This window comes from Theobroma cacao, chromosome 3, assembly GCF_000208745.1.
Source record: "Theobroma cacao cultivar B97-61/B2 chromosome 3, Criollo_cocoa_genome_V2, whole genome shotgun sequence".
Lineage (NCBI taxonomy): Eukaryota > Viridiplantae > Streptophyta > Magnoliopsida > Malvales > Malvaceae > Theobroma > Theobroma cacao.
Genome location: NC_030852.1, coordinates 4,852,790 through 4,867,157, shown reverse-complemented (window position 1 = coordinate 4,867,157; position 14,368 = coordinate 4,852,790). Strand labels below are relative to the sequence as shown.

Genomic DNA, 14,368 nt, shown 5'->3' with positions numbered 1-14,368 from the left:
TATGGATGCTATTAACCAGTGTCTATAAGCATTGGTTAAGAGTAGTTAAAATGTTATTTTAAGAAAGCTTTTTGCATTTAATGCAATATCCTCGTCAAATTCAAGAAAAAAAATACTTTAATCATACTTTTCTTTTTATATATAGGTATAATATCTAAAAAAATCCTTAAACTATTTGAAGAAATTCAGATAAGTCTTTATGTTTTTATTATGTTCGATTAAACTTTTATATTTTTATTTTGAGCTAAATAAGTTTTTATATTTTTATTTTAAGTCAAATAAGTCTTTTTATTTTTATTTTGAGTCAAATAAGCCTTTATTACTAATAATTGATTTATTCAAATGTTATTTGTCATTTTATATCGTCTGGCACTGATGTGATATGTTAATATATCATAATTAATTATTATGTAGCATAATGACATATCATAATTTATAATAATATAAAGTGCTAATTTGACATGATAACATGATCATGTGGCATTTTTTACTCTCCACATCAATGTCATATTAGTACCATATGATATAAAATGATAAGTGTCATTTTTACTAATGATAATTAGTTAATCATTAGTCATAAGGGTTTGTTTGATCCAAAATAATAGTACAAGAACTTAATTGAGTGCAATAAAAGAATAAATATTTATTTGAATTTTCTTAAATAATTTAGGAACTTATTTGAGCATTATGCCCCATATGTATCACTATAATTAGTGTCGGTTGACATTTCACTCTTTGTAAAGAATATATGTTGGGTTGGAAATGAGCAAAACTTTTAATGTTAACGAGTATAAACGTTTTTCATGCATTTCCAATTAAATGTTTACTTATTTGACTTTTTATAAAATTTTTAAAAAAATACTTTAACTTCAATATTTTTGATATTACTATTTATATTTATGAAAAATATCGACGCTCTATTATTTTTAACATCAAAAATAAAAATATTGCATTAAAATTAAAATATATGGGCCATAGAATTTTTTTTTTACAAAAAAGAAAGAGTAGTTATTTTATGTAAAAAAATAGTCACAGTTTTGAAATCTACAAAGTAACTCAAATGTTTGATATATTAATTTAATTTTGTATGCGCTTATATTCACTTTCCCACAAATCATTTCTCTTCCTAATGAAGCCGAGAATCTGTTACAACTTGGAAGTATGCCTACTGTGATATGTTTGGTGTTTGACTACAGGCCAAGATAGGATGACTTGGAATCGATGGCTTGTAGTTCCATAAAATACCAATTGTTTCCGTTGTTATTAGCAATGACAAAAGAAGACAGAACAAGAATGGAGTACTCCATTTTATCTTTTGTTATGAGTCGAATTTATGAACGATCTGACCAAAATTTTGTTATGGTTTGCAAATGACAGGCACGGAATAAGGCAATTTAGAACTGGATGGGCTGATGGACCGGCTTACATTACCCAATGTCCCATAAGAGGAGGACAATCTTACACCTACAAGTTCACAGTAGAAGACCAAAGAGGCACACTCCTCTGGCATGCCCACCACTCCTGGCAGAGGGCTTCTGTGTATGGTGCATTCATCATCTACCCTCGCATGCCATATCCATTCTCAGCTCCAATCCAAACTGAAATCCCTGTCATATTTGGTATATTAAAGTTCAATTCAATCTGCGCGCGCGCGCGCACACACACACACATATATATATATATATATATATATATATATATGTATGGACCTTGTTCACACAACCGTTTGAACTTCACAGGTGAATGGTGGAATGCTGATGTAGATGCAGTGGAAAACGAAATGCTAATGTTTGGAAAAGGGGCTAATTCTTCAGATGGTTACACCATCAATGGTTTACCGGAACCTCTTTATCCTTGCTCTGTCAAAGGTAATTTGACAATTTTGCGGTTTTGTTTCCCAGCAGAACTATGGCTCAGTTTGCTATTTAACTGCTTTGTTTATTAAAACCAAACAACGTTTGTATGGATTCATGAAATGATCACTCGTACACAATTTTGAACTGAAGGATTTATGTTACTAGCTTTATAATCATTTGCAGATACATTCATGGAGACAGTTGAACGAGGCAAGAACTACTTGCTTAGAATCATCAATGCAGCACTCAATGATGAGCTCTTCTTTGCCATAGCTAAACATACATTGACCGTCGTCGAGGTTGATGCAGTTTACACAAAGCCTTTCACAACAACAGCTATAATGATTGCTCCTGGACAAACCACCACTGTTCTTCTCGACACAAATCAACTTCCTGATTCCACGGGCATCTTTGCAATGGCAGCAAGGCCTTACCTTAGTTCCGTTGTGCCTTTTGATAATTCGACTACAGTCGGCTTCTTAAAGTACAAAGGTGCAAGTGGAAACTTTATGCCCCCAACTAGACTTGACAGACTTCAACTTTACAACCTTCCTGAACTACAAGACACTGCCTTTGCCACAAGATTTGATAAGAAGCTAAGAAGCCTTGCTTCTTCTCAGTACCCATGTAACGTTCCTAAAAAAATTGACAAAAGGGTGATAACAACTATAAGCCTGAACCTTCAGGATTGTCCAGCAAACCAGACCTGCAAAGGTTACAAAGGCGGAAGATTTTATGCCTCGATGAATAACTTTTCCTTTGTTCGACCCCAATTGTCCATGTTAGAAGCCTATTACCACAACAAAACTGCAGGCGTTTTTACCTCAGATTTCCCAGAAAATCCACCAAAAGTTTTCGATTATGCTGGTGTGGATCGACTTACAGAAAATATGAACACAGAGTTTGGTACAAAGCTTTTCAGAGTACCCCACGGTACAAATTTAGAAATTGTTTTGCAGGGCACAAACTTTCTCCATCCAGAAAACCATCCAATCCATGTTCATGGTCACAACTTTTTCATCGTCGGGAGTGGATTTGGAAACTTTAATGTTTCTAAGGATCCGGACAAATACAACCTCATTGATCCTCCAGAGAGGAACACAGTGGGAGTGCCAATGGGAGGCTGGGCTGCAATCCGTTTAAAGGCGGACAATCCCGGAGTGTGGTTCATACATTGCCATCTTGAAGAACACACCTCATGGGGGCTAGCCATGGCATTTGTTGTTGAAAATGGTCCCCTTCCCTCACAAAGTTTGCTTCCTCCCCCTGAAGATCTTCCTCAATGTTGAGTGCTGTAGAGCTACTTTTCCATAGATTATCTTTGCTTATTAGATTTTGCCACATGTAATTTTGACCATATGAACAATTTGCTAGCTAGGTTGTGGAAAGTGGATATGAAGCTTTAACAATATACTTTTTTTTTTTTTCTGAGAGCATTTAGTTAACACAAATGACCTAGTCATAGTGTGATGTTAATAAAAAAGAGAATGCAAATCGTTACCACATCAGATCATATAACAAAGAAAGCAAAAATCATAGCGCCTGAATTCAAGGAAAAGACACTTGTCCACCCAGAATTGCACCTAGCTAGCTGTTATGTATTTTTAGTTTCAGTTAAGCAATCAACTTCCGTAAGCTTAATTCTGTCGAAATCTGTCTTTTCATGTGCCATATTCTTTACTCCGTATATTATAATTTAATTCCAATTGCTGTTATAATCGAGCTTGATGAACCACAAAACAGAGAATGACTAAGGACGATAACAACAAGATTGCTAAGCTGTAAAAACATATTTCATTAAGCATAGACAGAAGTTTAAATATACATTATGCATGCATTACACTTGCAATGATATGCAAAAACAAGTGTTAAACATAAGTCTTGCAATTACATGTGTTAGTGTAGTAAGCTCAATGCAATAAATACCAAGAAGGGAGTGAATTGGTATTTAAACATTTTCTTTGCAAGCTTAATGAAAAATAACCCCTTTTGGAAAACAAATTTTCTTCTTGTGTCAAAAGCAAAGCAAGTGATTTTTCTTTAAAGCAAATTTCAACAATAAATCACAAACCATAAAAATAAATCAAGACACAAGTATTTTAATGGAGGTTCAGCTTCTCAAATACTTACGTCCTCTATCTTGGTTCATCAAGGAGTTTCAAATCCACTAATTAATCTTGCTTTTTAATGTGATTAAACGATAACCCTCACAATTGGTTTTTTCACGAGATCAAGCAATAACCTTTACACTGGCTTTTTCTCAAGATTAAGTGATAACCCTTACATTGGCTTTTTAATAGGATCAAGTGAGAACCCTCACACTAACTTTTCAAGGTTAAGTTAGAACTTGTACAAATTTCTGTGCAAAGGAGTAAAAGATTTGTCTCACAAAGGTTGGGTGCTAAAAGTTTAAGCTTTGGTGTACAAAGAGAAAAAATAATCTCACAAATATCAGCTCAAGGATTTGCAAGTGAATGAGCTTCAATGGCTTTGAATGCTTGAGGGAAGACTAAAATGATGTCTTGAGAGGTATAAGGCTTTTGAATTATCTTTCTAGGGTTTTCCAATTGTTTCTTTGTCTTCTGTTGCTTCAAAATGAGTGAAGGCGGCCTTTTATACTTGGAAGGAGATTTGGAGCTGTTAAACATAAGTTTGAATTAAATATGGCCATTGTTGAGCTTGAGGATTGACTAGAAGGCTTCTAGGATCGACTATGCTCTTCACAAATCTCAAATTAAGGCTTTTATAGTTAAGTATAAACTTCCTCTACTTGATCCACTTCTAAAAAGCATGTGACTTTGAAGTTCTGGCCTTGAGGATCAATTACCAAGCTTTGAGATGTGAGGTTTCTCATGCTTGCTGCTTGAGGATCGATTGGGGATCTTTGAGGATCGATTGGGGCTTCTTAAAATGTAAAATTTCTCGTTCAATCTGCCCTAGGATCGACTGGCACTATTATAAGATCAACAATGGCTGTGTTGTGAGACCTCGACCTTCACAGACATGTAGCGGAGGTAGACCCTATGATGTGGAGCAGGGGTAGTTTGGTCACTTTTTTGGCGAGCTCCTAAAAGTGGGTTTTCTAATATTATTAAGGCCTAATTAGGCCAAGACATAAGTGAATGATGAAAATAAGGATAAAATGACGAAGGAAATAAAAATAATGATGATTTCCAAGGTAGAGGTAAAATGGTCATTTTTCATCTCGAGTTGAAATTTTTAAGTTTTTGTGAACCTGAATATTTCTAGACTATTATAGACTTTATCTCAATGTCAAAAAAGTAAAAAGATTGCATAAAGGATTGGAGGAAGACAAAGCCAACTTGTTAAGGGCATTTTCGTAATTTAAGTGAAGTTTGGATAAGCTTAGGCTATAAATATCTCATTTCTCCAGCAGCTTCCTCATTTTTCTAGCAGCTTCTTGTTCTTTTTTCTCCCTTCTCACGTTTCTTCATCTTCCATGGAAGCCTCCCTTAAAGCTTCCATAACTTTCTCTATCTAGCTTCAATTTTCATGCTTTTGAGCACTTTTTCATAGAACCTTTTGTGCTCTTTTACTCTCCCACCTTAGAACCCTCAAAAGTCTTTGTTCAGCGCTTTCTCTCACTAGCTAGAAGTTTAAGAGAGAGAAAGAGAGACTTGCCATAGTAGCTTGAAAACTCTTGAAAAGGAGTTCAACTATAAGTCCACCAAGGTGAGAGATGAGTTAGGGTTGATTTTGTTGGGATGAGCCCTGCAGCCAATTGGGATTGGTTGAGGCTTGATTCTAATCATGCATTAGTATCATTCATATTAAATGATTAGAGGTTTTCCTTCATCAATAAGAAATTAATTATAATGAGTTATAAGTCTAATTGGATAAAGTCCATGGGATTAATATGCCTTGTAAGGAAACTGTAATGGGTTGCAGTTATGAGATTCCTATGCATCAAAGCATAATCTCAAAATATTCCTGGTCAATGTATCATTGAGACTAGACATCAATGATGCTTAGAGATTGGTATATTCTATGTTCCTTACTTTGAAAGTAAGCAATCGATCTCATAGATTGAAGTATAGAGATACTTGGAACTATAATATAGGTGCTTGCCTAAGAGAGCAAGTTCACTGAACATGACCCGCTATGAGAAGTGCATTTGGTTATACACTCTAGTGTCTATGCAACACTTCTCATGTGTCATTGTGTAAATACTCCCTAGACTTGAGACACCAGGTTGTCTTATGTGTGGAGTGCTATGCTTTGATTTCATCCCTACAGGTGCCTAATCAAGGATGCCAAAATAGGATGCTTTTGGGTATAGTATGAAGCATGTGAAGGTAAATGAGTGGTCAAGATAGGATCATCACTTCATGTGTTTTAGAGGACATATCCTATCAGTTCTTGGTTAACATTAGCTTATTGAAGTCCTTGGCCAAGGCGACATAGGGATTATGAAAAAGGCTTCATAACTCTCTATAAAGCTAATGCTATAATTGCAGGAATAAATATGGAGGTCAATAAGAGTAGACACTGTACCAAGGTCTTACCATCTCCGGGATATATGATGAAGGAATGAATTACACTGATAGACTGTACACTGAAAGGTTGTCAAAGAACCCTTTGACTCTCCCAACAATTGGGTGGCCATGATGCATTGCTAGATGCCAATCTTGGTCTATGGAATTGATTATAAACTAATTGATTGAAATTTATATTAATCAATTAAGTCATTAATCAACTCCATTGCCGACATGTTGGGAACCTAATGGGTCACACACAATGATTGCATTTGAATTAAATTGGGAGAGTGACGATTTAAGTTAGATTTAAATCATATGCTAGGTAATTAACTTTTATAAACTTAATTAAAAAAGTTTAATTAAGTTTTTAGCATAATTATAAATAGTTATAACTATAAGGCCCTAATTGCAAAATATAAAGGAAATTAATTTTGATTTTAATTTTCAAGGACTTAATTAAAAGAGTTTAATTAAGTAATGTGTTATAATATTGAGGGCTTAATTACAAAATTGAAGTTATTTTAACCTAACTATATAAGTCACTTTTTAACTATTTTCCATATGAGAGTTTTTTACAATTGAAGAAAATGTAGTTTTTGTCAGAAAAAGAAAAACGTTTTCTTTCTTTGCCACCACTTTGTTTGTGTGAAAGAGAAAATTGCTTATGAAGCAATTTTCAAGAAAGGTTCAGCAAAGATTGTGAAAAAGAAGAAAAGGGCAATTGTTGTCCTCTTTGCTAGCACAAAGTATAGTTAAAAAACTCCTTCCTTTGTTGAAGGTTCAAGTGCAATCGTGTGTACTACCATTGGAGGCCAAGCACTTGATTGGCTAGGGTTTTTGCTCCTTGTGGTGTTCGCGGGATTGCTTTGGAAAGTGCCATCGTAATTACAAAATTACATGGCAAGGTAACTTTCTAAATAATGATTTATTTTGTACTTTTATGTGTTAAATATCACCAAGGTGATCCATGGGTGGAGGCATGTCTTGGTTGTTTAGTTATAAATTTTAATTTTTTTTCCGCTGCGTATTTTGAGCATACCGTCCATAGCCAAACCCATCAGATTTTAGGTGGTTAAAGATGGCTAATAATTAGAATTGTGGGCTGTTATATTCTTGATGGTTATTGTGAGACCTTGACCTTTATAGACTCGTAGTTAGTAATATACGCGATATCCCTGATCAGGGGTAATTTCATTATTTCCTTAGTAAGCCCATAAAAGTAAGATTTTTAAACAATATTATGGCCTAAGTAGGCCTGAGGCATAAATGGATGGTGAAATTAAGGGTAAAATGGAAAGAAAACCAAAATTTTGATGATTTTCATGGTAGGGGCAAAATGGTCATTTTTCACCTCGGGTTAGAATTTTAAGTTTTCATGAACCCGAGCATGTCTAGACCATTATGGACCTTGTCCCAGTGTCAAAAGAGCAAAAAGATTGGAGGAGAATAAGCTAAATTATGGAGGGGCAATTTGGTAATTTCAAGGGAATGGATAAGATTGGCTATAAATATCTTTCTTTTAGCAGCTTCTTCTCCCATTTTCCAGCAGCTTGTCTTCTTCTTATTCTTCTTCTTCTCTTTCACGTTGCTTCCAACCTCCATGGAAGCTTGATATGGAGCTTGCATGATTTTCTCTCTCTAGCTCTAGTTTTCATACTTTTGACCCCTTTTGACTAGAACTCTTGTATTCTTTCACTTTCTCTCCATAAAACCCTTGATAAATCTTATTTCCATACTTTCTCTCACTAGTTGGGCGTTCTAGAGAGAGAAAAAGAGAATTACCCCATTGATTTGGAAGCTATTGGAACAGAATTCGACTACAAAGGAGCCTTAGGGTGAGTGATGAACTAAGCTTGATTTTTTAGCTGTGAATAATGGCTAGTAATTTAGATTAAGAGCTGTTTATTTGTTGAGGATGTTCATTCATTTTATAGTGATTTAGATAGTGAACATAGATAGTCATTTAATGTGGTAATTGAAAGTTAGCTAACAGATAGCTTTTAGGGTTCATAATGTGTGAGTTGACCTATTGCTTATGCTAATGTGATCCTAGGTTCTAATGAAGTCCCATCCTTCCAATTGGATCATTAGGGGAATTAGAGTCAGCTAAAGGCTCAACAATAAATCAGTGAGTGGACTTGCATTTCAAACTTGTTTTGGGGAATGTGAATGGTTTTATCTAACTTGACTTTGAAAATATGCCTTGGGAACAAGCCTTTGGTGAAGTGATTTTATATTGTGGAAATGTGCTATACAATGTGTTATGTGTTATCAAAATATGATAGCATGCATGATATGCATTGGGTGCTTCTTTGTATGTTGATGTGGACCCAGCTATGTGCGAGTGGGAGGCACATAAGTCGTTGTTGACTCGGCTATGTGCGAGTGGGAGTGCACATAAGCCATTGCATATGAGGTGATGATGATGGGAGGGTGTATATGATGATTGATATCTATATATATATACATATATGGTATATGGCTGTAAATGCAAAAATGTGAGCATTTGATTTTGTTGAAATTTGGGAGTTTGCATGTGTTACATGTTACTTTTGTTATTTAGCAGGATGGCCTTGTTTTAAGGGAAAAAGGAACCTTTTTTCTTGATGTTCTGATTCACACTGCAGCGAGAAACTCTCGGGTTTTGAAAGGGTAGGCTGGTTGGAAACTCGCTGCAATGAGAATCCATTTTCGCTACAGCGAGGAAGGTACAGTAGCTTCTCGCTGCAGCGAGATTCATTTTCGTTGCAATGAGAAACTTTCTATTTTATGACCAATCTCGCTGCAGCGAAGAACCTTATGTTTTACACCTTATTTTGATCAATTGATGCCCTATTTTCCACTTCTTTGCTACCATATTTGAGCATGGATTTCCAACATTAAGGAATAAGTGAATTAAGCTTAATATGAGGAGGTTTGATGAGAAACCCTCGGTTAGTCAAGAAACCCTCGATTAGATGATACTTTAAATCAAGTGTCGCTGCAAAAAAAAAATTCATTCTCGCTGCAGAAAAAAAATTCATTCATGAGAATGCCTTTCCGCTGCAGCGAGGACCTGTCGTTATTGACTTGATTCGCATGAATGCTATTAAAGTTTTCACTCTCAAAATCCTTTGTTGAGCATGGACTTCTTCCAATAAGTGATTTTTCTCATGTGGGGTTTACATGAGGGTTTTAATAAGGTAAAAAATAAATTGCATTGTTTTGAAAAAGAATGCATCATGATTTCGTTAAACATTCATTATGGTATGCTTGTTCCCTTCCTTGTTCACTCATTGGGTTTATACTCACCGTTTTCAACTTCATGTTTTCAGATCACGAGGCAACCGGTAACTAGGACGAGGTGTCCTTGTAGACTTGTATTTATCTTTTGGTAGGTGTCTCGGCATTCAGTAGCCGTGCATTCGTTCGAGTCCCTCCGCTGGAAGTCGAGTATTATTTTATTGTGTATAGACGAACCTAATGTAAATTGTTAAGATACATGTTGTAGACAATGTATATACACTTGTTTGTTATGCCAGTATGAGATGGCAATGTGTAGTAGTATTTTGATTCTAAGTTATGAAATGTGACTTAGCAGTTTATGATGGAATGATAAATATGTCAGATTAATAAGCTTTCTTGGGCTTAGTGGATTACGTCCATTGAGCCCATGCGCCGGTCATGGTCTGAAATTTGGGTCGTGACAGTTATATTGTGTGTGATAGGTTCCAACGAGGCCTCACATGTCCGTTTGAAGTAATAATCGAAGTTAGAGTCAATTAAAGATTCAACAAATATCGATGAGTGAACTTGCATCAAAGTGATTTTAGGAAATACATATGTGTTGGGATGAAGCATTTAAATGATTTTACTTGGTTTTTCATTAAATTATGCATGGGAACAAGCCCTTGATAAAATGTTGTGATGTTGTGAAAATGTGAAATGTGTAAAAAGATGAATCCATGTGCTCCTATATTATGTTGGTATGTATATTTATGAATATATTTTGTTCATTGATGAATAATGTTGCGTGATGATGTTGAAGTGTGCGAGTAGGGAGTGCACACATGATGATGTTGAAGTGTGCGAGTAGGGAGTGAACACATGATGATGTTAGAGTGTACGAGTAGGGAGTGCATACATGATGATGTTGAAGTGTGCGACTAGAGAGTGCACATGACGATGAATGAAGTAGGGTGGTGTACGTGTTTATATATGTTTATATATGTATATATGATAGAAAGTTTAAGATTATAATATGTGATTGAAATGAATAATGAGAAACTTGATTATTGTCAATGTGTTCACTTTGATGTGCAATATGGTAGGAATGGATTTTGTGGCATGTGAAAATCCCTTAATTGTCATCTGCCCTGAATCTCGCTGTAGCGAGAAACTCTCGAGTGGTGGGGGCACAAACCAACCCTGTTCCTCATTGTAGTAAAAAAGAATTCTAGCTGTAGCGAGGACTTTCACTGCAGCAAAAATGGATTTTCGTTGCAGTGAGAAACTCTCGGGTGGTTCCAAATTTTTTAGTGCAGCTCCTTCAATTTGACATGGATTTTGACCACCTTCCGGTCAGAATTGGGTAAAGTGGTAATCATAGAAGTTGTAGCCCAGCCTCTTACCTTTCTAATGGTTGAAAAATCATGTCAATTGAACTTTTTTAGTGGGATATATGTTTGAAAAACTGAAACATATGCAAACCAGCAATGTTTCTCGCTGAAGCGAGAAACTTGTTGTCATGCTTGCTACCTTGCTTGATTTTGACATATTTTTCACCCATTTAACTTCATGGATTGATCATGGGTTTTTGCAACATTATGAGGTTGTTAATCAAACTTTGAAATGAGGGGTTTTTAGTAAGAAATTAAATCAATTGCATTGTTTTTTAAACAAGTGCATCATGATTTTCAAGTTCTCCTTATCGATTGCTTGTTCCCTTCTTATGTTCACTCACTGAGTTTTATACTCACTTTTTTAAACTTCATGTTTTTAGATTTGGAGGCAGTTGGGACCTAGATTGAGTGTCCACATATGCTCGTCTTCTTGGTAGGTATTATGGCATCTCAGTAGCAGTGCCTTCACTTAAAGTTACTCCGCAGATAGTTGAGAGTCTTTTGTCTGTGTACACATATACGTAATAAATTACTAAGAGTCATGTTATAAATGAAGTATGTATATATTGGATTGATGATGATGATGCACTTATGAGACGGTAATGAATGACAGTACTTTGATGTCACGACCCAATTTCCCGGGCCATGACCGGCGCATGAGCTCAATGAGCATAGCTCACTAAGCCCAAGCAAGCCTATCCATTTACCTTTGCTTAACAAATTTATCATATCATGCATACACACACACTTTTTTTTTGGGTGTGAACATAGCCAAAATACAATGGCATTATCAATAATAATATAAATGCACTATACCAGTTATGTATTTAGCAATTTACATTGCATACACATATTCACATTGTTAGATTGTATTCATAATACAAAAGGACCCATGACTTTCAGCGGAGACATTTACAATAAAAGGGATTACTATCGAATGTCAGACACATACCTATGAGATGCACTACGGGGACTCCTCGATCTAGGGTCCAACGGTCACTTGATCTGAAAACATGAATTTTTTTATAAAACGTGAGTACAATACTCAGTGAGTGAACAAGATGGGAACAAGCATACCATAAGGAATGTTTATCGAAATCATGATGCATTCGTTTTCTTAAAACCATGCAATTGTTTTAGCTCCTTTAAACCCCTCATGTAAACCCCACATGAGTAAATCACTTTACAAAAGTCCATGCTCAACTATGGTACCAAAGAAATGGGAAATATGGCAAAAACCCACAAGTTAGCAAAATGGACAGAAAGTTTCTCGCTGTAGCGAACTTCATTCTCGCTGCAGCGAGAATCAGAACATCAAGGAAAAAGTCTCATTTTTCCCTTAAAACAAGTCATCCTGCTAAAATAACAATAGCAACATGTAACACATGTAAACTTCCAAATTTCAACAAAACAAATGCTTACATATTTGCATTTACAACCATATACCCATCATCAACATGCACACCACCCCATCATCATCATCATGCACATCATCCCATCATCATCATCTCATATGCAACGGCTTATGCGCATATATCCGGGTCAGCAACGACTTATGTGCACTCCCACTCACACATAGCCGGGTCAGCAACGGCTTATGTGCACTCCCACTGGCACATAGCCGGGTCAGCAACGACTTATGTGCACTCCCACTCGCACATAGCCGGGTCAGCAACGGCTTATGTGCACTCCCACTCAAACATAGCCGGGTCAGCAACGGCTTATGTGCACTCCCACTCGCACTTAGCCGGGTCCAAATCAACATGCAAAGAAGCATCCAATGCATATCATGCATTTTATCAATCTTGCTAAGCTAACAAAATCAACATAAAACTCATGAAAATTCTCAAAGTACAATGTGTCAAATTTCACATATATGTCAACCATATATTACATTCGTGAGCTTTCATTTCATAAATCTAGATATGCATAATTACATAGACAAACATCAATATCATCATAATCACTCCCGGCTCATGTACATCTCCCCACATCGTGCACATAGCTGGCACCATCATGTGCATCCCCCCACATCGTGCACAATCAATGCTATCGTGTACATCCCCCCACATCGTGCACACGGGCACTATCATCATCTATCTCTCATGCCACCACCACCACCGACATGCGCATTCTCCACCTCGTGCACACACACGGTTACAGTCATTATATACAATATCATTCATCATGCCCAACACACACACACACACACACACACACACACACATATATATATCATCACAATACAATAGTGCATGAATCCATAGTAATCACATATTACAACATAATACCATTTTTCAAAAGCTTGTTCCCAAGGCAATTGTTTTCATGAAAAACTTGATAATTCATTCAAATGGGTGGCAGTTACATTATATTTCCCAAAACAAGTTTTGAAGGCAGTCCACTCATCGGTATTAGGAGTAGAAATACTCCTATTTTTAGTCTGCGGGTACAGTCCTTTACCCGTATCCAATGGCTCACCACCTAGCCATAATCCATGACACATATTCCAATTAAATTGTGTCGAACAGTCATAAGCTATTTTAGGCTCGATATATATATGATATGAAATGAAAAATGCACGGGTAGCCATCTAGACCTGATATTGGCCTAAGTCAATTTTTCATCCGATAAATTGGCCAATGAGTCCAATTTCACTCCAAATTAATCCATTTCTCCTCTAATACCTTAATTTACCACATACCATTTAAATAAAGCCAAATTCAGCATTAGAACCCTCATAGTTCCTAATAGAAAAATTCGGTCATTTGGTGCACTAGCACCGAAAATTTTTCTACATAACCGTTTCACCTTAATTCATCATTTTCCAAGCCATTTTCCTTGAAATAAAAACAATCCCCCATTGATATTCAGCCCTCATGGTTCGACCAACAAGGAACCCTAGAGAAATTGAATATTTCTTTTGTGTTTTTGTTCATAACCATGCTTAACTATCCCTAAACACTAACATAGTCTAAAATCAAATTATTCCAACAACAATTCCTCTTCCATACCCATTTTTCAGAATTGAATTCATCATGATAACTCAATATTCAACCATGGAAATCAAGAACAAAAGCATGGGTAAGCTAGGTATCAAGGAGAATTAAAGAAATTTTAACTTACCTAACTTGTTTCCTCGATTTCTTCACTTTTTCTTTGAATTTTCACCTAGGTTTTCTTGTTTTTCCCTTTGTGCTTCCTTTGTTCTTGCTGCTGGTTGCCTAGGCAGAATATGGTGAGAGAATTGGGGATTTAATGGGCTGATTTCTATAGAAAATAATAAAATAATCAAGCATGCCACGTGTCACATGCTTATTGGCCAAAATTTTAACTTTTTTTGACTTTTTCTTCTTAATTTTCCACCACAAATATTCTGGTACTTATCCAATCCTACCACAATTAAAATCTC

General features: G+C 35.9%; 1 protein-coding gene across 1 annotated transcript in view; it reads left to right on the top strand.

The window, feature by feature from the left end:
- Nucleotides 1-3,239, top strand: part of LOC18604307 (laccase-1) — an 83,325-nt gene extending 80,086 nt beyond the window's left edge. Inside the window, exons 6-8 of the mRNA XM_018117007.1 lie at nucleotides 1,378-1,619; nucleotides 1,740-1,868; nucleotides 2,040-3,239. Of these exons, the coding sequence (XP_017972496.1) occupies nucleotides 1,378-1,619; nucleotides 1,740-1,868; nucleotides 2,040-3,145 (1,477 nt within the window). The 3' untranslated portion in view covers nucleotides 3,146-3,239. The remainder of the gene's footprint in view (nucleotides 1-1,377; nucleotides 1,620-1,739; nucleotides 1,869-2,039) is intronic.